Below are 23,482 nucleotides of genomic sequence, written 5' to 3'. Positions count from 1 at the left end.
AAAATATTGCAACACTCGCCATTTTATTCTCTAGATTCTCTGCTAATATATATATATAGGGATTTTAACTTGTAAACACCAACACCAAATGTCAGAAATAGGCTTAGTCATAAACTTGTCACCTCATTGAGGAAGAGAGTCCTTTTGAAATGTCCATACTGCACTCCTTACCATGTTTCATTTTATAAAGCCCTGGTTCACTTGTGCTTTGCTTGCACTATGGGGGTTATTTACGAAAGGCAAATCCACTTTGTACTGCGAGTGCACTTGAAAGTGCAGTCGCTCTAAATCTGAGGGGTAGATCTGAAATGAGTGGAAGCTCTGCTGATTTTATCATCCAATCATGTGCAAGCTAAAATCCTTTTTTTTTTTTTTTCCTTGCATGCCCCCCTCGGATCTACAGTGACTTTACTTCCAAGTGCATTTGCAGTGCAAAGTGGATTTTCCTTTAGTAAATAACCCCCTATATCTTGTTATACCACTTTTTATTGACACAATTGCTCAGGTGTGCGTGTTCCTCCTTTTTTTTTTCCTGTAATGTTATGCTTGTTGGAAATGCAAGAAAATTAATAAAAACTATATTGAATTAAATGTCCATTTTGCAATACAATTTACGACATTAAGTTAACTTATTACATTTCCAAGGCCTATATTCCGTCTCTGGTTACTATTCACCATCCTGACTGTGATTTCTGGCTGTGCTATTCTTTTCCTCCTCCTTCCCTTTTATAAAGGCTGTTCCAGGAATTCCTCCCCCCTACTGATCTTTAGTGGTGTGTTTTTGTGTATTTTGTTCCCTGCAAGCCTCCACTCCTGCAGATCTTCCCACCAGCTGTTCTCTACTACCGCCACCTCCCTCATCTGCCCATCTGGCTGTTCTTCCCAGCTGCCTCTCCCTGTTCTCCGCTCGCTGTCCATTGCTGTGGTGCTGAAACATCCCTTGGATACTAACACGCCCGACAGTTGATCTTGGATAGGGGGGATAAAGGTAACTGCTAATGTCGCATTGTGTGATTCACCATCCCTGCATCATATTATCACATCCTGCCCTTTGTGTAGATGATGCTATGTCGTCCAACCTCTATCCACCGACCAAGTATACACATTCCGTCAAGTACATTGTGATTAAAAGGCGTCGAATTGTGCAATCGATAATGTAAGCTGAGTGAGACCGTGACTTTTGTATGCATGTCTTCTTTTCTTTTTTTTTTTTTTTTTGTAGCCATTTGTTCTTTTGCTTCTGGTGTTGGGTTACTTCAAGCAGCAGTCATGGGCTCCCTGTGCCCTCCTCCTTGTTTCCAACTGGAATGATCTCTTACTTTCACTAAGCCAGGCAGGATTATTCAGGCATCTGGCAGAGGTGCTAAAATGAACCTGGGATTGAGGACACAGTATGAACCGTTAACTAAAAATGTATTTTTATTTTTATAATTAAATGAGTCAGATCAGATGATAACCAATGCTTTGTTTTATTATCTGCTGCTCATTGATGTAAAGCCATTATTATTATTATTATTATTATTATTATTATTATTCAGGCTTTATATTTTCTTGTTGTAATTATTTTTTTTTTAATTGTTTATATTATTTTTTATTCTTTAGTCAGGACTCATAATAATCATTCCTATCTGTGGGCTTTTTTTTTTAAATTAGACTATTTGATTTATAGATATTATAACAGAGTATTACATTTTCCAGCGCAAGTCCTAATACAGTTTATTGTTTAATTAGAGTTTTATTAACCAATAGTCAATTTCAACCCCATTGTGAGAAAGTCAGCCAAAAAAAAAATCACATTTATAGACAGAATTCATTTCTTATGTTTCTCAGTGTGAAATGTTCAGATATTTTTATTTAAGTGGAGAAACTGGAAACACTGGGGACTTAATCTGTCAAGGTGTCAATGATACGTAGCCACAAGCACAAAGTCAATGCATAAAATGATTGGAATCTGTAAATTTGCATCTAGTTTATGGATGCTGGGACCCATAACAGTTCCTAGTTGGACACTTTGATACATTAGATGCAATGTTGTCAACTGTAGACAGCTGTAGGCATAGCCCGGGCCTACAGCAACACATTAAATCTGAACATTTCCCACTAGAGGAGGCGTCAAAAATTTCTACAGGCATAAAACTTGTCATGAAAATAATTTGGAAAGTTAATTATATCACTACTGTTTGCACAATCAATTTTGACAGAAGGGTAAAGTTATGCTTTAAAAGTGAACCCGTGAACTACTTTAAACATTTAAAAGTAAAGGTTTTGCCCATGATCAGACACAACAAGACACTTGCTATTATCTGTTTTAGTAAAAAATTCCTCTGTGTGTCTCTCTGAAACTAGTTTCACTGTGTTACTTGAGATCTGGCTTCTACTACTTGAGAACTAGGCCTTCACCAACCACCAATTCCCTGTCCATCTGAGTGCCCTTTTTGGCCAATAATCTGCTCACATTGGATGGGGAGGTGGCATCTGGCAGAACCTAAAGTGGTTCTAAAGGCACCTTTAGCAATCCTTTCCTTAGCCCCCTCAGATTTAGCAATGTTCACGATAGCCTGGGCTGGATGGGGACTCTCAATCCTCATTGGCTGAGACAGCAGCGGGAGCCCATTGGTTCAATCACAGGCCCGGAGAGCCAATGAGGAGAGAGCAGGGGTTCTAGGTGTCTTATGGAAGCATAGGGCAGCGATTTGGGAGCGACCATATATCGGTGCCCCCAGGGCAAGCAGTTTTCTCTGGGGAAACTGTTCGAGGGGGAGGAGACAGGAGAGCCAGTGAGGGACCTGAAAAGAAGAGGATCAGGGCTGCTGTGTGCAAAACCACTGCACAGGGCAGGTACGTATAACATGTTTGTTGTTTTAGAAAAAAAAAAAAAAACTTTAGTATTACTTTAATGCTGAAGTCAGGAAAGTTGAGTCCCTGGTAACAAAACAACATTTTGTTAGGAGAATTTTCTGGTGATCAGCTATCATCTTGTAATCATGGTAGGACCTTTAATTTTAAATGTTTAAAATAGCTGACAGATTTACTTTAAAGTAGTTCTAAAGCCAAGACATTTATATCTTAATGCATGTCCTGGGATGTAACCACATCTGTCTGGTTTTAGCGGACTGGATCAGAACAGATGCTGGTGGGTGACAGCAGACACATGAAATCCACCTCTCCATATAGAATAGGTGGTCTGGCAGGTCCACCTTAAAAAAAAACAGACAGGCAGACCCAATCGCTCCACTGGTGTGAAAGGGGCCTTATGGACCCATAAAAATATTGCTACTTAATAGCCCTAAATTTATTAGCCCTAAATTTGTCAAAAGTTTATGAAATAATCACTGGACATAATGTCCTCATTGATAATGAAAATCCCCATCCAGTCGTGTGTTTCAAAAATACTATTTATATGAATTTCATGTTTAAACAGCAAACTGATGTTCACCATAGGGCAGTATATGTCAGGCGTAGTCTTTCCACTAAAATCAGTTTATGCAATGCAGATTAAAGTACTGGCCATCACAAAAGGCTTATGTTAATAAAGTACTGGCCATCACAAAAGGCTTATGTTAATAAAGTACTGGCCATCACAAAAGGCTTATGTTAATAAAGTACTGGCCATCACAAAAGGCTTATGTTAATTTCTTAGTGTCTGTAGACTTTACAACCTTTTATAATCAGTCCAAATAAAACAGGAAACCTCTTTTTCTTTAATTGTACATCACAGTAAAGCCATAGTAAATATTATGCGGGTTATAGTCCACCTTCAGGTGCTGGACATGGCACACCCTAAACAGGAAGTTGCCTCCCTATATAACCCCTCCCATACTGGGAGAATCTCAGTTTTTTCCCAATTTCAGAAATTTTGGGGCCCCTTACACAGCTTTAGGCCTGGGCCCCCCCGGGGCTTGACCCCAACATTCCCCAGGGCCTGCCCACTGGCCATCCACTTCAGCCATGGAAGATTTTACCCCCTTTCTAACCAGAGCACTTTTTACAATTTGGCTCTGTGTCGCTTTAACAGACAATTGCGCGGTCGTGCGACGCTGTACCCAAACAAAATTTGCATCCTTTTTTTCCCACAAATAGAGCTTTCTTTTGGTGGTATTTGATCACCTCTGCAGTTTTTATTTTTTGCTCTATAAACAAAAAAAATGTAAAAAAATAAACAAATATATACATATTTTTGGTTAAAAAAAAAGTGTATATTGTTTGGTTTGCACAAAAGTTATAGCATCCACAAACTATGGGAAATATTTATGGCATTTTTATGGCTTTTTTTATAGTAATGGTGGTGATTCGCATTTTTTTGCGGTACTGCAACATTGCGATGGACAGATCTTTTGACACTTTTTTGGGACCACTGACGTGGATGGGGATGCGTCATGGAGACTGGAGGGATGCATGGTGCAGCGTGTGGATGGAAATGCGTTGTGGAGACTGGAGGGATGGATGGTGCAGAACGTGGATAGGGATGCGTTGTGGAGACTGTAGGGATGAATGGTGCAGGGCGTGGATGGGGATGCATTGTGGAGACTGGAGGGATGGATGGTGCTGGGCGGGGATGAAGATGATTGAGGTGCATTGTGAAAATGTATATGAATGACTCTGGATGGGGATGAGAGTTAAACAGTGAAGAGGCTCTCCAAAAAGTAAGTCTCATGTGCACCCAGAGTGATCCATTTTAACAATGCAACTCAATCATACCACATTACATATTTGAGACTTACCCTCCATGCTGCACTCTGGGATCTATCTGCATCATGGCACCTGTTACTGCTGTGTCCATGTGCACTGAGCTGGCCACTCCCCCTGCCCCTTTCCCGACCAATCACAGTTCAAGTAAACCTGTGCTGTGTGTGTCTGTGTGCAGAAAAATTCTCCACTTACTGGTGAAAGTTACAGTGTCTTGGAGTGTGCTCTGCAACCGTACACATACAAGGGTGTGCTATCTATCGTGAAGTTTCTGAACCTGTTTGGATGAGCTGCTGAACATCAACCGGGGGGGTTGGTAGGGTGCTGTCGGAAGTGAATTGAAAGTCTCACATCTTGTAGATGTTTATCTGCTGCAGTTCTGGATGGGGGGGAGCGAGCCCTGACTGGCCAGGCCCCAAGGGACACTTACATGTTTAATACCTGTAGCCCCATGAATGGCGGCCCTGCCAGTGTCTAAGGTGTTGGTCACGAGTGAAGATGTGCTGTGCTGAGCTCCACTGGAGCAGTCATTGCTGGCCCTAGCTATGCAGCCGGATCCATTCAAAGTGTCTTTTAGGCCAAACGGCAAGGGCATTGTATCTGAAGAAACAAGGTGTTGCTTGTAAATGCTTCTCTTTTTAGAGAGCTGGACCCCGGGATCCAGTACTTTTGGTATTAAAGAGGAAGTAAACCCTGATGAGTTTACTTCCTCTTTCATTCCCTGCAAAGGCAAAGCATAATGGACTACTATGCATCGCATAGTAGCCCATTATGTGTCACTTACCTGACACAGGAGCCAGAGAAGTCGCAGCTGTCCCCTGTAGTCCGCCGCATCCATCTTGTTGGTGGGGTCGCGCAGCGAAGCCGCGATGACGTCACTCCCGCGCATGCGTAAGGGAGTTGACACGCACGGCAGCTCCGTTCTTGGAAATGATGCGCTCAGTGCGCATGCGCGCCGCTGTCTACGGCGCATGCGCCGTAGACAGCGGTGCCCGTTTTCGGGCAAATATCTCCTAAAACATATAGGTTTAGGAGATATTGCTTGGACCTACAGGTAAGCCTTAATCTAGGCTTACCTGTAGGTCAAAGTGGTTTGTAAGGGTTTACAACCACTTTAAGGCCATAAAGTTTTACTGGCGGGGTGCTATTAGGTCCAGGATTGTGGGTTCCCCGAGGGTCCCGGTTCCTAAAAGTTTGTTAATGGAACCGACCGTGAAGCGTGAAGATTGGGTCTTTTGCGCCACAGAAAACCCTGCGGCGGGAAAGGTAAGTGGAGTTTTATAAAGATTTTTTATTTTTCTTATGAAACGTCTCCTTTAAAGTATATGTTGTCATGCTTAAGTGTCACCACTGGGGGCTGTATAGAGCACGTACCTTCTCATGCTTTGCTCAGAGATCACGCTGTGTCACAGAAGCAGCAGACTTTTCTCCTCTGGCTAGCAGGCAGACCTCTGGTAAGTTTGGGGGGTTTCTCCAGACACCCCCACCTGGGCTGAACTCTTCCCCTCTTCATGAGGCTGAATATAAGGGAGAACTAAAAACTATCGGTTTTCTTTCACTGCCCCTACTCGGTGGTGGCTTCCAGGTCTCCTCCACGCCATTCCTCCCTCACTCACAAGCCAATCCCGTCAGATCGGAGGCCCGTGCTTGTGCAGGAAAACTCTTTTTGAAAGAGAAAGGAGGGGGGTGCGATGCGAGGTGGGGGCACAATGCGAGGTGGGGGCAGGGCTTAGCGCGGCATTGACGTCCAACGCGGGAGTGTGTTTTAAAAAATAAATAAAAAAACTCCATTTGTGCTGGCTGCAAAATTGTCAGAGAGACATAAGAGCAAAGAGGAGCATTAAAGAGGTTTTGGTGACACAGGCATTTCCTATTTGACACATTTACTATTTGCACCAGGCTGAGCATTAATAGCAGTGGCTGGACTATTGCTCAAGCAGCGGATACGATTTCTTCTGGGAGTACCTCTGCTTTTTCCATCAGGCTAAGCTCAGAAAGGGGGGTTGAAACACCCCCAAAAAATAGCTAAAAGGGTCTCCCTCGAGCTTTGAAAAGCCTACTCATTTCTACAAATGGCATCCTCCCCTGAGAGAGGGTGGCTGGTCAGAGAGAGCATCAGGGCCATGACATTTTTGCAACTGTTTTCAACACTGCAGTTGCTGTTTATTTTACTAAAAATATATTTTTTCCTCAGCATTTTTTCCTCAGCCATGATAGGTTTAAAAAATAAAATAAAATTTAGTGACTTTAATTCCATCCCAGTATGGGTCAAAATGTGACAGGTTCTCTTCCATTACCCAGGACCCTCAAACTGAGGAACTAGGGGTGGGAGAAGACTAATTCCCTCAGGGAATCATGGTGAGACTGATGACTTCTCTTCTGAAGTGTCAAATGTGGCAGAATCAGCTGTTTCAATCTTAAGATTGATGGTGCAATTTCTTGCTGAATGGTCTGCTCCACATTTATGTACCCTTAACTGAGTGTTTGGGTTCACTAAAACCTTCTCAAGCTGTGCATGACTTTTCCTGTCCATTCATTGTTGGAAAAGCTTTTTTGTATCTGAGAGGATCACCCAGATAAGCATTTTCCCTCCTAAAAATATTAAACAGGTGTTCAAGGTTATCCTGCTCAGTAGGCCCAGGATCTGACAGCTTTATGTTTGCAATAATTTCTATGAGAGATTCTATCCTTCAGGCCTTGCGCCCCCTAAGAACCATGCAGAAGCTCCTGGCTAGTCTTCCTTTTGCGGTGAAACAGCTATTTGGGGATGTTTTGGATAATACATCCAAAGAAATTCTAGTGGAAAAAGTACCCCTTTTTCCATTTAAGAAAAGGAGTAAATATATTTTCGTTTTTGAAGCTCCTTCTTCTGTGCCAGGGGCATCACCCTCCAGGCAGTCATGATGGCTTCGACATCAGGTTCAAAAGGTAATTCTCAGGGTTAACCACAGGGACAAGATTCCCAGAGTTCCCGTCTCCTCGTTTTCTCAAATCGTTCCTAAGGATCCAGAGAAAAAGAAGTCTCTCTCAAGCATTGGACCATCTTTTGGCAAAAAATTGATCATGGTGGCCCCATGTAAGAGCAGAGGTTGGGGTTTGGTTAAATCATTCTGGATCTCAAAAATCTAAATTCAATTCCTGAATATAACCACTCTTTTTTCGCATGGAGTCAATCCAATCAGTTATCTCCATCCTACAAGGAGGAGAACATCTGGCGTTGATTGACATCAAAGATGCATACCTCCATATGTCTATTTCTTCGCTCACTAGTAATATCTACTTTTCAAGGTGGCACATTTTCATTTTCAGTGTGTAGCTCTGCTTTCTGGTTTAGCTACTGCACCTTGAGTGTTTACAAAAGTTCTGGCCCCTCTTCTAGCCAGATTAAGGGCCCAAGGTATAACAATTATGGTTTACCTGGACAATCTGTTCTTGATAGTCCAGTCGGTAGCCTGCTTAGACCAAAGTATAGTCACCACATTCAACTACCTGGAATATCTAGGTCGGTTTCTCAGCCTAGGAGAAATCTTCTCTAAAACCATGAAAAGGGCTAAGATACTTGGGTCTGATCATAGGTACACCCAGAAAAGGGTATTCTTGCCCCAGGCAAACAGCATCATAAAGGAACTGATTTAGGTCGTTGAAGCAAGATGAATTCTTCCATTCAACTTTGCATGAGGTTGTTAGGAAAGATGATGGCTTCATTCAAGGCCGTTTCTTCTGCTCAGTTTCATTCGAGACTGCTGCAAAACATTATCCTATCGGTTTAAAAAAAGGGTTGAAGCTCTAGATTCCCAATGTGTCTGACTCCAAAGCCTACGGCCACATCACCCTGAAAGCTCCGATCTCGTCTGATCATGGAGGCTAAGCAGGGTCGGGCCTGGTTAGCACCCGGATGGACCACCTGGAAATACCAGGTACTGTAGGTTGGGTACACCGGAGCCTAAGTTTATGGTTAATATCCAAAAATCTGCAAAGGGGAAAATCCTTCCTTCAGTTACCATGAAAGTGGCACAGATCAGAAATTACCTTGCCCATTATCATTCTAGAAATTCAGCAGAGCACTTGGTTCTGAGGGCCTGAACGTTCAGTTGACTGTATTGTCCTGCCAGGATTCAAACCGGCTATGCCACAGCAATGTACTTTGCCTATCGATGGCCTTCATTCTAGGAATAGAAAATTGGCAGGCGGACTACTTGAGTCGCCAGCAGTTGTTCCTGGGAAAATGGTTCCTTTTCCCCAATATCTTCCTGTCAATATGTCAAAGATGGGGGATCCCAGACATAGATCTGTTTACATCCAGGTTCAACAAAGAAATCAACAACTTTGTGTAAAAAAAAAAGGATCCGCTAGCATGCGGAACAGATGCCTTGCTATTTCCATGGAATCGGTTCTCACTGATTTATGCATTCCCTCCTATTCTGCCTGCATCCAAGACTTCTTTGCAGGATCAAGCAGGAAGGAAAGTCGTGATTTTTGTGGCCTCCAGTGGGGCCCAGGAAATCTTGGTATGCAGGGATCGTACAGAGGACAGTAGGGGACCCATGGACCCTACCGCCAGGGCCAGACCTTCTTTTGCAAGGTCCGGTATTCCATCCTACTTTACAAATGTTAAATTTAACAGTTTGGCTATTGAGACACACACAAACGTGGGCTGTCAGGTTCAGTGGTTTCTATCTTGGTTAATGCAAGGGAGCCGGCCTCCATAATTATATATCAGGGAGTCTGAGAATCATATGTCTCCTGGTGTGAAACCAGGGGTTGCACCCCAGGAAATAGGTCAATGGTAGAATCCTTGACTTTCTGCAGATGGGGCGAGAAATAAAGCTGGCCTTGAGTGCTTTCTAAGGACAGGTCTCGGCCTTATCCGTATTATTTCAATGACCACTTGCTTTGCTGTCTTTGGTTCGTAAATTTATTCAGGGGGTAACACAATTTATTCCCCGGTTAGGTCACCCCCGAAACCTTGGGACTTGAATTTCATTTGGCGGCATTACAAAACAGCCTTTTTTGGACCCATACGACATATTCCCTTGGTCCTTTTTTGATAAGGAAACTATTTTTTCTGGTAACCATATCTGCTGAAAGAAGGGTATCAGAGATTGCTGCTTTTTCTTGTAAAGAGCCATATTATTGTTCACAAGGATAAGGTAGTATGGCGTCCTCATCCTAACTTTTTACCGAAGGTAGTATCAGGTTTTCATCTAAACCAGGATATTGGTCTATCTTCATTTTTTCCAGAATCCTGTTCTATGGAAGGAAAATTACTACATTCTCTTGATGTGGTGAGAGCAGTCTACTTAAAGACGACTGCTCAGATTCAGAAAACTGATGTTTTGTTGCCCGAAGGTCCTAAAAGAGGACAGGCAGCATGAAAATCTACTATTCTAAATGGATTCAACAAGTAATCGTTCTACCTTATGATTTAAAGATGTAGTTTCTACCCTCTCAAATCAAAATGCACTCCTCTAGGGCTGTTAGTGCTTCGTGGCAGTGCATCACCAAGCCTCCATGGCTCAAATATGCAAGGCTGCAACTTGGTCTTCAATCCATACATTTACCAGATGCTATCAGGTGGATGTAAAAAGACATGAGGATGTCGCTTTTGGGCACAGTGTAGTGCAGACAGCAGTATCAGTCCTCTGATCTCATGATGCCCTACATTTGTTGTGTTTCCCTCCCCTCAGTTGGCATTGCTCTGGGACATCCCACATAGTAATTACTATGGCTCTGTGTCCTGTGATGTATGATTAAAGAAAATAGGATTTTTTATGACAGCTTACCTGTAAAATCCTTTTCTTTTGAAGTACATCAGGGGACACAGAGGTCCCGCCCCTCTTTCGCGTATACACATGTAATACTTTGTTACACAACTGAGATGCTCCCAGTGTGGGAGGGGAGGGGTTATATAGGGAGGCAACTTCCCCTTTAGGGTGTGCCAGTGTCCAGCACCTGAAGGTGGACTATAACCCACATAGTAATTACTATGGCTCCATGCCCCATGATGTACTTCAAAAGAAAAGGATTTTACAGGTAAGCGGTTATTAAAATCCTATTTGAATTGCCACACTGTATAAATCGTTCCTAGATCAGGGGTCTACAAACTTTCTAAATCAAGGTGTAGGGGATGAAGTCATGTGACAATGACAAACACGTGCGGGCACCGAAAGTGACGTGGGCAGCTCGTTTGTTATATGCCTGTTTGATACTTCTTATTGTGAGTACCTTGATTTTACTTTTACTGCTTTGTCAATAAACATTTGGAAATACTACACTATTGTGCATCCCTCTTTACATGCCCCATTGCAAGGTTCATTGGATGCGGACACAACAGGGACAATAGGGGGACTAGACTCCAGACTAGAGATACACATCAGTAGAGCTGGATACACCATACTGGGAGGCTGCCAAGAAACACATTGAGATATACCCACATACTGTTACCTTACAGCGGTAATGTAAGGGTACATCTATACGTTTCTCTGCACAGGAACCAGGAAGTCACCTATCATCAGCACTTTATGCCAGAGGATTGTCACCAGCACTTTGTCATTTTATGCTGACGCTGCTAATATAAAGCCGCTTATCCACCTTGCACCTTATATGGACACTACTTATCTTTTTTGCTTTCACCTATAAGAACGTTTGCAGCATATACCTATAAGGAGGAAACTTTTTTGTATGCTTTTATATGCTTTTTAGGATTTTACCTATTCCTTCAGGATTTATTGCAATAGTAGTGCAACTTCTTTTTGAGCACCTTTTTTTCACTTCATCTGCACACAATATGGATATATTTCCTATCACTGTTCTACAAAGAATCCTTTCAGTGTTTGATATACTTTTATTGTCTTATTAATACACTTTTATTGTTTTATCTGAAGAAATCACAGGGCATGCGACACGTTTTTATACTGCCTAGGACTGGCTATATATTGACCTTTGAACATTGCCTCTTTCAACCATATCTTTCATTGAGCACCTTTGCACTTTATTACGCACAGTATTTAGGTTCATAGCGTAGCACTACATTCACTTTATAAGTAACAATATTCTTTATGGTTCCTTATTGGGTCAGTGTTTTTAGGTGTTTGTGATATATTTGTACTCTAAAAACAAAAACATAGGAGAAAAGAGCATATAGTGGTTACTGTTTTTATACAACTAAATACAGTATAGTGGAACTGGTGATCTAAGAACACGTTCTTATGATACAGGATAGGTAGTGGTGTAACTATAACCATAGAAGCTCACACAGCTGCTATTGGGCTTAGAGGTGGGAGGAATTCACTATAGTAAACGCTTTCTAGTTCTCCTGTACTGGTACACAACAGTGAGAAACTAGTAGGGAGGCTGTTTAACCACTTGCCAACCATCAAACTTGGACAAATTGTTACATGTGGAACTCAACGTGTTTTGATTTTGAATTAATCTTCTTCAGGGGTAAGATTATTGTCAGTCTGTAATGTAAATACATATATTAAAAAACATGATGATGCATTTTATACAGTCAATACATACAGCTTATGTACAGTAGTTATAGTCTAAGCACTGACTTACATTACAATCTACTGGGATGCAGTTAATTATCAACCTCCCCAAATGAAATAATTGGTCCACATGTTGCTAGTAACCCCAATAGTGAGAGGAAAAAGTACAAGGGGTGCCAGGATACCCCCAACAAGGACTTATAAGCTGATCCATAAAGGTCTTACCTTGAGCATCAACAAGCTTCTACTCTATTTTTCCCCCAGTGGGATTATATCCAGATGGACACAATGACAGAAGAACCAATGGGAAGTTAGTACTGCAGCACAAAACAATGAAAATGGCGCCAAAAGCACACAGAGGAAAAAGGAGGCAGATGCTTCCTTTATCCTGTATTGCACTCCCTGTCATTTTCAGCACAATGACCTTACTTCCAGAGTAACAATGGTGCCATCATGGCATTATCACACCCATAAAGACACCAAAACACACTGATTCTGACCCATCACAGCCAAAGCTACAGGGAAAGGCAAGGGAATGGAAGGGGCAGCAGGAACCAAAGCAGGAACCAACTCACCACATTTCCCCACCTCCCAACAGATGGACAACCCAGCCAAGGGAATAACATAGCTCACTCAAATTCTCCCAGGAAAAAGGGGAAGTGGAGCTGGGGCTGTGTGTGCCTGGTGCTGTCTCAAACACCGCCACCTAGAGGGGACAATCGACAACTGCAGGGCACATACAATATGCAAAGTAAACATACATATAGCCCTACCCCCCATAGGCTCAGCTGGTATTAACGGTTTCTTCCCTAAAAGTACAGAGGCTGCCTACAACCTCAAGCACCAGTCCATTCATACAGACTCCAATAATACAGTCTACAAGATGTCTTTATAAAATGTATTGCATGAAGAAACTTTAACAGGAGAGGGGTTAGGGCATAAGACAATTAAAAATGAGTAGCACATAGCAATTAGATGTCCTTCTGCTTAAGTAGTTGTGAGAGTTGGGGCAGACCTTACAGCTGGGAACCACAGTGCAAGTCTCTGAGCAGTCTAAGGCCTCACAGCTGAAGATCATGAGGCAAGTCTCTTTGGCATCTGGTTACCTTGCACCAATGCAACCTCCAGAACACTACACAGTCACTCAGTGAGGTCCTGCAATCAGCTTCTAACAAGGTACATCCAGGCCTTCATCCCTGACACTTCTGAGGCCTCCAGAACAACTGCACAGTGCATGGGCTTGGGCTCCGGAACCCTCCTGGGAGAAGGAATCCAGATCTCTAGTTCTTCAGACTATTTCCTTTCCAGTCCCCTTCTGGGCACTCCTCTCCAGGGATTGGCTGGATCATGATAAATATTCAGCCTGATTATTTGAATACCTTGCCCTAAGCTCTGCAAGCTTCTTTCAGAGGCAGGGGGAAGCAATCAAACTTCCAGCTAATAAATACCTGAACAAACCAGAACAAATTATTACTGCTCCCTTGATTACAGATCTAGTCAAAAATTAAACTTACCTAGCATCCCACTCTAGGATGGTTCTACATAGACAAACAGTACAAAAACCCAAAATGAAACAACAATTATACATAGTAAGGGGGTATAGTTACAATGTCACAATAAAGAAAGAGAAAAAAAAAAAAAAAAGACAAAACCAATTAATATTCAGAGGAGCATGTTGCACATGGACCCACTACTTTTTCTATATATATATATATATATATATAGTTTGATCAGAGTGGGTCAGTCTGCTGTTGATGTCATTGTGCCCATTTGGATGTGATATCACTGGGGGAAAATACCTTTATGGATCTGATTCTACGTCCAACTACCTTCTGTTTTCCAGTTTTATTTTTACTTGATTGCATTTATTTGTCTTAAGGCATCTCCACTTGGGTATTGATATGCCCCTTTGGAATTTTTTTTTTTTTTTTTTTTTGTGCTGGAAACATCCTGAGATTTAGGGGAATCCTTGTGAAATGATTTTGTGAAAAGTCTATTTCTAAATTGGGTAAGACCCTGAGTTACTGGGACACAGTTTTTTGCTGTCACTGGGATACATTACATGTTTTACCTTTTAGATTCATAAACCATCATACTTGATTGTTTTTTACTATACTATACATACCATACATACTATAGGAGATGGTCAGAGACTGAGGACATGATACAAAGATGGTCAGAGACTGCAGACATACTACAGGAGATGGTCAGAGACTGCAAACATGATACAGGAGATCGATGCATCAATGCAGCCTCACCAGTGCCCACCAAATTCAGCCTCACCAGTGCCCACCAAATTCAGCCTCACCAGTGCCCACCAAATGCAGCCTCACCAGTGCCCACCAAATGCAACCTATCAGTGCCCACCAATTGCAGCCTACCAGTGCCCACCAATTGCAGCCTACCAGTGCCCACCAATTGCAGCCTACCAGTCCCCACCATTTGCAACCTTATCAGCGCCCACCAAATGCAGCCTACCATTGCCCACCGATTGAAGGCTACCAGTGCCCACCAATTGCAGCTTATCAGTTCCCACAAAATGCAGCCTACCTGTGCCCATCAAATACAGCCTGCCAGTGCCCCTGGATCACATAGAGTGGTGATCCCCTGCTGTCACGGAGCTTAGATTTGAATCGCCCAGGCAGCCACTGTAAGAAAGTCCTGCTGTCTCCTATGATACACGTCACACTGATTCGATTTCACGCGATTGGATCACTATTCCGTCTATCACTAGGAGGCAGGACTTTGTTACAGTGCCACCGGGCATTTCAGACCAAACTTGTGTGTTGTGTGACATACACAAGGAGAGGAGGAGAGCACTTTGGCATTTCGGTGCTCTCCCCCCTGTGGCGCAGTATTGACTAAATAAAATGCATGATAATATTTCTTGATATATGTATTCACATTACAGTATGACCACCAACATACCCCTAATTAAAGTATAACTAAAGGCAAAACTTTTTTTTGTGTAGCAGAGAGGGATTAGAAAGCTTGTCAGTTTTTATAGCTGTCTGTGCCCCCCAGGAGATTCACCCTCGCTATTTGTCTTGTTTACCATTATTATTAAAAGTGAATGTAAAATAAAATCCCAAATTTTGGTTTGTCCCTAGAAAAACAATAGAGGTGAAATCTTCCAATGGGGATACTAGTTCTGGTGACCTGGGATTCCCCAAGAAATTTCTTTAATTTGCATTGATTTCCTCTCACTTCCTGTTTGGCTATGGGATGGGAGGTGAAGGAAAATCTCCCCAATGGGACACAGATGGTGAAAAATAAAATCTCAAAGGGGTTATAACCCTCCCTTCTTTATCCAAAATTTAAAAAAACATTTTGCCTATAGTTCTACTTTAATTCAAAACTATAACTCATTGGATTCCACATGGAACAATTTGCAAAGTTTGACTGTATTTGATATAGATTTGTGTGGTGTGGTGTTAGGTGGTTATAATATTATGGGTGTTACTGGCTAAAATTAGGCCATCCATATTATCAGACATGTTTTATGAATGTCTTTTATAAACTCTGTATTAAATGTTTTTTATTGTATTTTATTTTTAACATTTGTGTTTGCTTTTATGGTACATGGAAAAAAAACTATTTTTCATTTTTTTATGTTTTGCATGTACCAATGAAATTGAACAAAAATGAATGGCTGGGAAAAAAAATGTCCTCCTACACTGGTTCTCAACTTATGGTAATCTGCTGATACTTTTGATAGCATGTTACTGAAACGACAGTAGACAGATTTCAAATTGCTGTTAGTTTGATACAGCGACTTGTGTCTGTCCCGCAAGAAAAACATACTCTTGGCAAAGATATTACTGAAAATGAGTCAACAACTGTGAAGATCCAATATAAGGTAGTAGGACTTTCATTGAACCTGGAAAGGAAAGAGGTTTTTGCATTATGATAATAAAATGGTTGTTTTCCTTTTTGCTTGTTTTGTGTTTCTCATGATCTTCTGCACTGCATCAAATTAAACAGTCCAAACATTTGCTGTCTTTACATATATAAATATGCAAAGATTAGTTTAACAGATGTTTGTCTGTGGTGCCTCATTTTTACAATAGTAAAAAGTTGCATCTGGACCATAAATAGCAGACATCATTTGGATCAGTGGCCTGCATTGCAATCTATTGTATGTGTACAAAAAAATAGATAAAATTAAATACAAAGCTTTACTTTGATTATCATACACCAATCCATTTCTAGTTTTGGAGCAGTATTATTGCTATACACAGCCTGTTTCTTATGTGTAACATTATTTATGTAAATGTTGGTTAAGTCAGAAACACTAATATATTTTCTTTCCACCAGTTATGAAGATGGCTGAGCCCACAGATGATCCAGATGGGGAGGAAGCCTCGCGGGGGGGACCTATGAGACAGAGAGAGCACTCTCCCATGTTGCACCTGGACCTTTATAACTTTGAGTGCCAAGAAGCAGAGGGAAGTCGTTATGTGTTGACCAGTCCCCGTTCGCTGGAGGCCTGTGCCCGATGTATGGTGAAACCAGTAGAACTATTATCAAGAAGCCTCTCTGATTTAGTCAGAGAAGCTCCAGGACGATCCATGCGAGTTGCTACTGGTCTTTGTGAGGTATATGAGATAGAAAGACAGAGAAAGCTGAAAATGTGCAGGGAAGAGAGGGAACGAATTATCCGCCAAGAAAAGAGGAGAATTCTGCCTTTGGTATCGAGCAGCAGTCTAGGTTCCCCATCAAGCTCAAAAGCACCCTCTCGAGCTGAACCTTTAGCACCTGTTGGGCCTAAGAGATACGACTCTATGAATATAAATACACAGAGGAGCAATACACCACTCTCTGATTCTGAAAGATCTAAATCCCTTCCCTCTAAAGGCACCCAAAGATCCAAGCCACCTCCTTCCAAAAAGCAGCAAGTACAAGTATCCAAGACAAAGAAATGCAGTACCACCCAGTCTAAAGAATACCATGGCAGTGGTGATTCAGTCACTAATGCGCCCTCAAGAAAAAGTAAAAGTCAATCTCTGGACTCTCTTCAGAAGATGAGAGATGGTTCCTCAGGTAGGACTTCTTCAGAGTCTATGACCTCATCCTATAGTGGTGACAGCCCCAGAGGCAGAACCACACAGTTCATACCAAAATCCAGGACACTTGATGCAGTAAATTCTCTTTTAGGCAGAAGCTTCAGTCTGGGAGATCTTAGTCACTCACCACAAACAACAAAGAAGGTTGAGAAGATGGTCAAAGAGGTGAAGAAAAAAGGCATCCAAGAGTTGCCTCAGCGAGACAAAAAAATTGCAGCAATCATGATTGCCAGGCATGAAGAGGAAAACATTAGAAATGAACAGCGCTACTGGGCACACCTACAGTGGGAAACCCAGAGAAGGACATCAGACCTGCGAAAGGAGCAAGAGGAGAGAGAGCGCCATAAAGCTATACTACAAGGGCAAAAGATGCTGGAGTCCCAAATCAAGAGTAGACGTGGCAAAATCTCCATGGAGGACCTTAACTTGGCAGCCATAAACCAAAGTAAGAGTTTGCTCCATGAAGCACAGCTAAGGGAGCAAGTTTCAGAGTTAGAAATGCACAACAAAGTAGATTCAGACAAAGGTAAAAAGGAAGGAAAGCAAAAGAAGGCCCACCGGGAACAAAGCACAAAATCCAAACAACTCAGTGATGAATTATCACAAGATAAGTTACTTGCTGCTCAGCAGAAGAAACAAGAGAAAGCATCACAGCTACAGGTTAATAAAATACTGCAAAACAAAATGGAGAAAATTAAGCACCAGGTACTTCTTCAAGAAATAGCCCAAAAAGAGGAATTAGATAATGATGAACTTAGAAGGGCGCTTGAGAAAAACCTTCAAAAAGCACAAGAAAAGGTAGAGCAATTACAGGAGAAAAAAAATAAAGAACTGAAGAGCAGGGCACAAAGGGAAGAAATGCAAATCCAAAAAGCAAGACAAGTGGCAGAACGTAAAGAAAAGGAGCGTGCGGAGCATTTAAAAGAACTAGCAAGGACTGCTGAAAGGAGGCTACAGCATGCATCCCAGATAGCTGATGAAGTTGTACAGCACAAAGCAAGGAAAGCTATAGAAAGCCGACTGGAAAAGGAGAAAATCCAGAGGGAGAATCGACAAAAGGTCCTGAAAAATGAAGATATGAAGAGACAGGAGCTGCTGATGTCTATAGAAAGGAAGCTTGAGCGCAGTGAACAAATATTCAAGGAGAAGCAGAGTGTGTTAGACAATGCACGGTCAGTGGCCAGAGCTTCCTTTAATATCAGGGAGAAAGTGAGAGCTGATTCTAACATACGCACCTTTGATAAAATGGCTCTGGAAGCTGAACTGTATGCAAATATTGACAAAAAATAATGGATAAGGTTAGGTAGGTAAAGACGTCTATGCTAGAAGCTCTTGATTCCAGGGTATGTTTGTCCTCTGCTACCTGCACAGTAATAATGCAATGACATCCTTAAGGCATATACGTGTATTTTTTAAATCAATGCATAATATGGGTTCTCTGTTTACTTGTAGTCCGATTATCACAATTTATAAGTATGCAGTTTACACACAAGCCTGGACTTAAAGTGTTACTAAACCCACAACAGCAAAATCAGTCTGTATATGCAGTAAAGCATGCTTGTTATATTCACTGTGGAACCTAAGACCCCTTTCACACTGAGGCGCTTTCACGCTAAAAAAAGCGCCTGAAAAGCTCACGAAAACCTATTTCCATTAAAATCAATGAATGCTTTCACACTGAGGCAGTGGGTTGGCAGGGAGGTGAAAAAACGCCCCCCTCCATTAAAATGAATGGAAAGCTCTTCAAAAGCACTCAAATGTTTTACTGGCAGTTTTGAAGTGTCTTAGTGTGAAAGGGGCCTAAGGGGTTAATCCTCTGCATTGTATAAAAACGGCTGTTTGAGCCTGTCTTCTTTCCTTCTTTTTCTTCCACTGTCCCCAAACCATCTCCTGATAGAGCAGAGGCTGGGGGACAAGCTGCACATGCTCAGTTTGGTGTGCATTGCTAGAGAGTTTTTTTTCTTCTTGGGAGGGTGAATGTGATCAGCACAGGGCCAATCAGCACTGTTCAGAAAGAGTGTCAGGGGTCCGGCAGCCTCATAGGGCAGACAGAAGAGAATGAAAACACTGCCTACAAGCTTTAACCAGACGTGGATAGAAGTCACAAGACTGCTATATACTGTTGATGAGAAAAGGTATTTAGTTTATATTTACTAAAATAATTGCATTTCCATGTTCTGTGTGTTGTGGAAGACCAGATATAGTGAACGCATTGTCCTGGGTTTAGTAACACTAACATTACTCTGTGGCAAAGGGTCAGCTTTCAACCAGCAAAGCTTTTATGCCAACCCATGTTGTTTCTCAGAAGATTTGTGCTGTGCACTACATTCTCATATGCAGCTAAAATGCTACTGAATGTGTTTTGTAAAAAGCCTGCTGTTTAGATGAACCCAAACAGGGTATTCAATGTCCTCAGCCAACAGGTTTTAGTTATATAAATCTGGCTCTAGTTGAAAGCACAGTTCTTAAGCCGCTGAGCCGGATTGTGTAGTAAAATAAAATTCACGTCTCGCCAACAACTTAAACTAAGATATGCCATAAAGGCCAGAGGCAGGAGTCACACTGCTGAGACTGGGCAAACATTTTTCAGTAAGGTCTCTTTCGCACAAGCGGCCAGGGTGGTGGTAAAAATAGGTGGTTAAAGTATGATTTTTACCGACCCAAACTAACTACCTAAAGCCTCACATACAGCTCAAGGCGGCTGTACACATTCCGCAGCAAATTTAACACAGCTTTTGAGTGTATGGTCAGCACTGCAATTGTGGCTCTTAGCTTGTGGTTGCAGCACATTAGTTTTACTCACAATGGCGGTTCAATATAGCAAAAAAGACACAGGCATTCAGAAGAAGGTAGTATCTACTCCTGAATGCCTGGAAAACTCTTCTTGGCCACCCTGGAAGTTGCCCAGAAAACTGCGGGTCTTTAGAAAGTAGTGTTTTCTCTGTGATGCATACTGTAACCTTAAAGTATAACTAAAGGCAAAACTTTTTTCCAGTTTTGGATGGAGTAGAGAGGGATTAGAACACCTGACAGTTGTTATTGCTCTGTGCCCCCATTAAAGAGATTCACTCTCTCCATTTCTCCTGTTTACCATCATCATTGAAAGTAAAAGAACATTCCAAATTTTGGGTTGTCCTCTGAAAAGTAATAGAGGGGAAATCTTCCAATGGGGAAACTAGTTTTGGTGACCTGGTGGTCCCCAAAGAATTCCCTTAATTTGCAGGGATTTCCTCTCACTTCCTGTTTGACTATGAAACAGGAAGGGAATGGAAATCTCTGCATTGGGACACAAATGAAAAAAAAAACCTCTCTATCCAAAATGTAAAAGAAGGTTTTGCCTATAGTACTTTAATCGAGAGGGGTGCTTCTCTGACATTTTATCAAAAGTTACAAAAACACTTTAGGTTTTATTGAAAGGGTTGGCAATTAAATGCAAATCAGGTCATCTTGACTTGGCTTCATCTTTATGAAAGAACAAAACATATCAAGCAAAAAGGTGTTATCAAATCTCATCTGAGAAGCTGGCGCTAATCAACAGCTAGACAGGAATATGCAATTAGCGGACTTCCAGCTGTTGCAAAACTACAAGTCCCATCATGCCTCTGCCTCTGGGTGTCATGCTTGTGGCTGTAAGAGTCTTGCTATGCCGCATGGGACTTGCAGTTCTGCAACAGCTGGAGGTCCGCTAATTGCATATACCTGAGCTAAGATATCTGGGCATCAATGGTTGGAATCCTGCATTATTTTATGTATGTTACAACTGATGTAAGTTGGTTGTCACGATTTGTGGTGCATGGACAAACAGAAAAGTGATGAAAAAGTTTGGATGTAATAGCAACCATCTTCTTTTAGGTAAAATGCACTCAGGGTTTAAAAACTCTGCTTTTTTTCACTTCTATGTTAGCCTATGTGGCCATGCACACATAGATGTTTACAGGCATATTAGAAAAGGAGCCAGTGCATTCAGGAGAGGAGCTTTTGAACTAAAAATGCACTAGATGCTTGTAAATGCGTGAAATCGAATTTAGTGCTTAAGTGTCCAATCATTCCAATGACCAAAATAAACTAATATTCTGCCCAATGAAATAGATTAATGCTCAAACGTTTGATGTGCCTAAATGCGCGTGCAATACACAGCTTTAGGCACGTTTTTTTAAGCTGCTTTACCTGCTAGGAGTAAAAGGCATTCAGAGGAGAAAATCAAACACCCTGTGTGCATGAGGCCTTACAAGCCAAATACCACAAAAACTATCAAATATACACTATGTTGTCAAAAGTATTGGAACACTCACCTTTACATGCACAGGAACTTTAATGGCATACCAGTCTTAGTCCGTAGGGTTTAATATTGAGTTGGCCCACCCATTGCAGCTATAACAGTTTCAACTCTTTTGAGAAGGCTGTCCACAAAGTTTAGGAGTGTGTCTATGGGAATGTTTGACCATTCTTCTAGAAGCACATTTGTGAGGTCAGGCACTGATGTTGGACAAGCAGGCCTGGCTCGCAGTCTCCACTCTAAATCATTCCAAAGCGGTCCTATCGGGTTGAGCAGGCCAGTCAAGTTCCTCCACCCCAAACTCACTCATCCATGTCTTTATGGACCTTGCTTTGTGCACTGGTGCACAGTCATGATGGAACAGGTAGGAGCCACCCCCAAACTGTTCCCACAAAGTTGGGAGCATGAAATTGTCCAAAATTTCTTGGTATGCTGAGGCCTTAAGTCTCTGTTCACATATGAGCTGCATGCGGCTCACAGCAGGGGTTTGGTGTGTGTTGGTTCACAATTTCAGCCCGAATTGTGGGCTGAGTTTGGACCTAGAAATGGGCCAAAAGATGCACAGTGTTTTTCTGCAAAAACGCACCAGACCTGCTGCAGAACAATGTGAACCAGCTCCATAGAGAGCCGGTCAAAATCTCCTGCTATTGTGAATTGGATGCGGGGATCCTGCATTCAGTTCGCAATGGTGTGAACTTAGCCTTAGAGTTCCCTTCACTGGAACTAAGGGGCCAAGCCCAACCCTTGAAAAACAACCCCACACCATAATCCCCCCTCCATCAAATGTTTTGGCCAGTGCACAAAGCAAGGTCCATAAAGACATGGATGAGCAAGTTTGGGCTGGAGGAACTGTCCTGACCTCAACCCCATAGAATACCATTGGGATTAATTAGAGTGGAGACTGCAAGCCAGGCTTTCTTGTCCACATCAGTACCTGACCTCACAAATGCATTTCTGGAAGAATGGTCTAACATTCCCATAGAGACACTCTTAAACCTTGTGGACAGCCTTCCCAGAAGAGTTGAAGGTGCTATAGCTGCAAAGGGTGACCCAATCCAGACAGATGGAGACCCTATTTTCCATCTGTCTGGAGGATCGGATTGGATGAAAAGGTGTTTTCATCCGATCTCCCCATAGAAGAGAGCTGGGCTCTGACAGCTTCGTCTCAGCACAGATGATGGACCTGTCACCTGCCTGCTCAGCAGGGATCAGCAGAGCGATCCCCTGCTGGGCAAAGCGGAGTCCACCAGGTAGATTTCCCATGTGAAAGAGCCCTAAATCAGGTCCAGTGGGTCGGTATCAAACCCATGGATGAGCTCAGGATTTGTGCATCGTTGTGAACATTGGGTGTCTGATTTTACAATCAGTTTAGGGCTATCCATGTGGAGTGTGCAGTGCATTTTAATACATCCAGACTTGTAAAAAAAATTGAATGGCTTGGATGAAGTTTTTTTGCTGCATTTGTTCAGATTGCTATGTTTTTTATATCAAACTATGTGCAGCTATCTGTAAAATGCAGTAGCTGGAGCAGTAGTTTTCCTATGGACTGTTATTTTCTTCTTTCACACTGAATGAAAAACTCTGGTGTCATTAAACATCAGTACATAAGAAAAAGATTTTAAAGCTGACCTTTATTCTGCTTATATCTCACATATCTTGTTTCCTCCTGTCCTTCCTGATCAACATGCTAATGAAATGTTTACATACAACCTTTCCATTTTTATTGCATACCTGATTTTGGAACCAGTGATGCCATCACTGGATCTCTGTACTTCTCTATGCAATGCAGGTAGTTAATGGCTGGTGAAAGGGACAAAGAGGGTGCTGTACGTATCTTCCTGAAAACATCACAGCACGTAGCCTCAATACTACTCTTAGGCCGGTTTAGGTGTGAACCGAGCCTGGGATCCCACAGCAACGCTGTCTGTCCCTGTTCTCCGTTTCAGGGACGAATCAGGGCAGAA

General features: G+C 42.1%; 1 protein-coding gene across 3 annotated transcripts; it reads left to right on the top strand.

Moving 5' to 3' along the window:
* Nucleotides 1–786: 786 nt before the first annotated feature.
* Nucleotides 787–23,134, top strand: CCDC177 (coiled-coil domain containing 177). 3 transcript variants are annotated; one of them, XM_077464729.1, is made up of 2 exons: nt 787–988; nt 16,502–23,134. In XM_077464729.1, the coding sequence occupies exon 2, from the start codon at nt 16,502–16,504 to the stop codon at nt 18,530–18,532; it is 2,031 nt and encodes a 676-aa protein (XP_077320855.1). In that variant the 5' UTR covers nt 787–988; the 3' UTR covers nt 18,533–23,134. The 3 variants fall into 3 exon arrangements, with proteins under 3 accessions (XP_077320855.1, XP_077320853.1, XP_077320854.1); XM_077464727.1 differs by having other exon boundaries at nt 16,494–23,134; XM_077464728.1 differs by lacking the exon at nt 787–988 and adding an exon at nt 1,009–1,156 and having other exon boundaries at nt 16,494–23,134.
* Nucleotides 23,135–23,482: the final 348 nt, after the last annotated feature.

The sequence above is a fragment of the Lithobates pipiens genome, unplaced genomic scaffold (assembly GCF_037356315.1).
Source record: "Lithobates pipiens isolate NorthernLeopardFrog02 unplaced genomic scaffold, aLitPip1_a1.2 Scaffold_30, whole genome shotgun sequence".
Classification (NCBI taxonomy): domain Eukaryota; kingdom Metazoa; phylum Chordata; class Amphibia; order Anura; family Ranidae; genus Lithobates; species Lithobates pipiens.
Note: the sequence above shows the minus strand (reverse complement) of the source record. Positions and strands in the feature narration are given on the sequence as shown.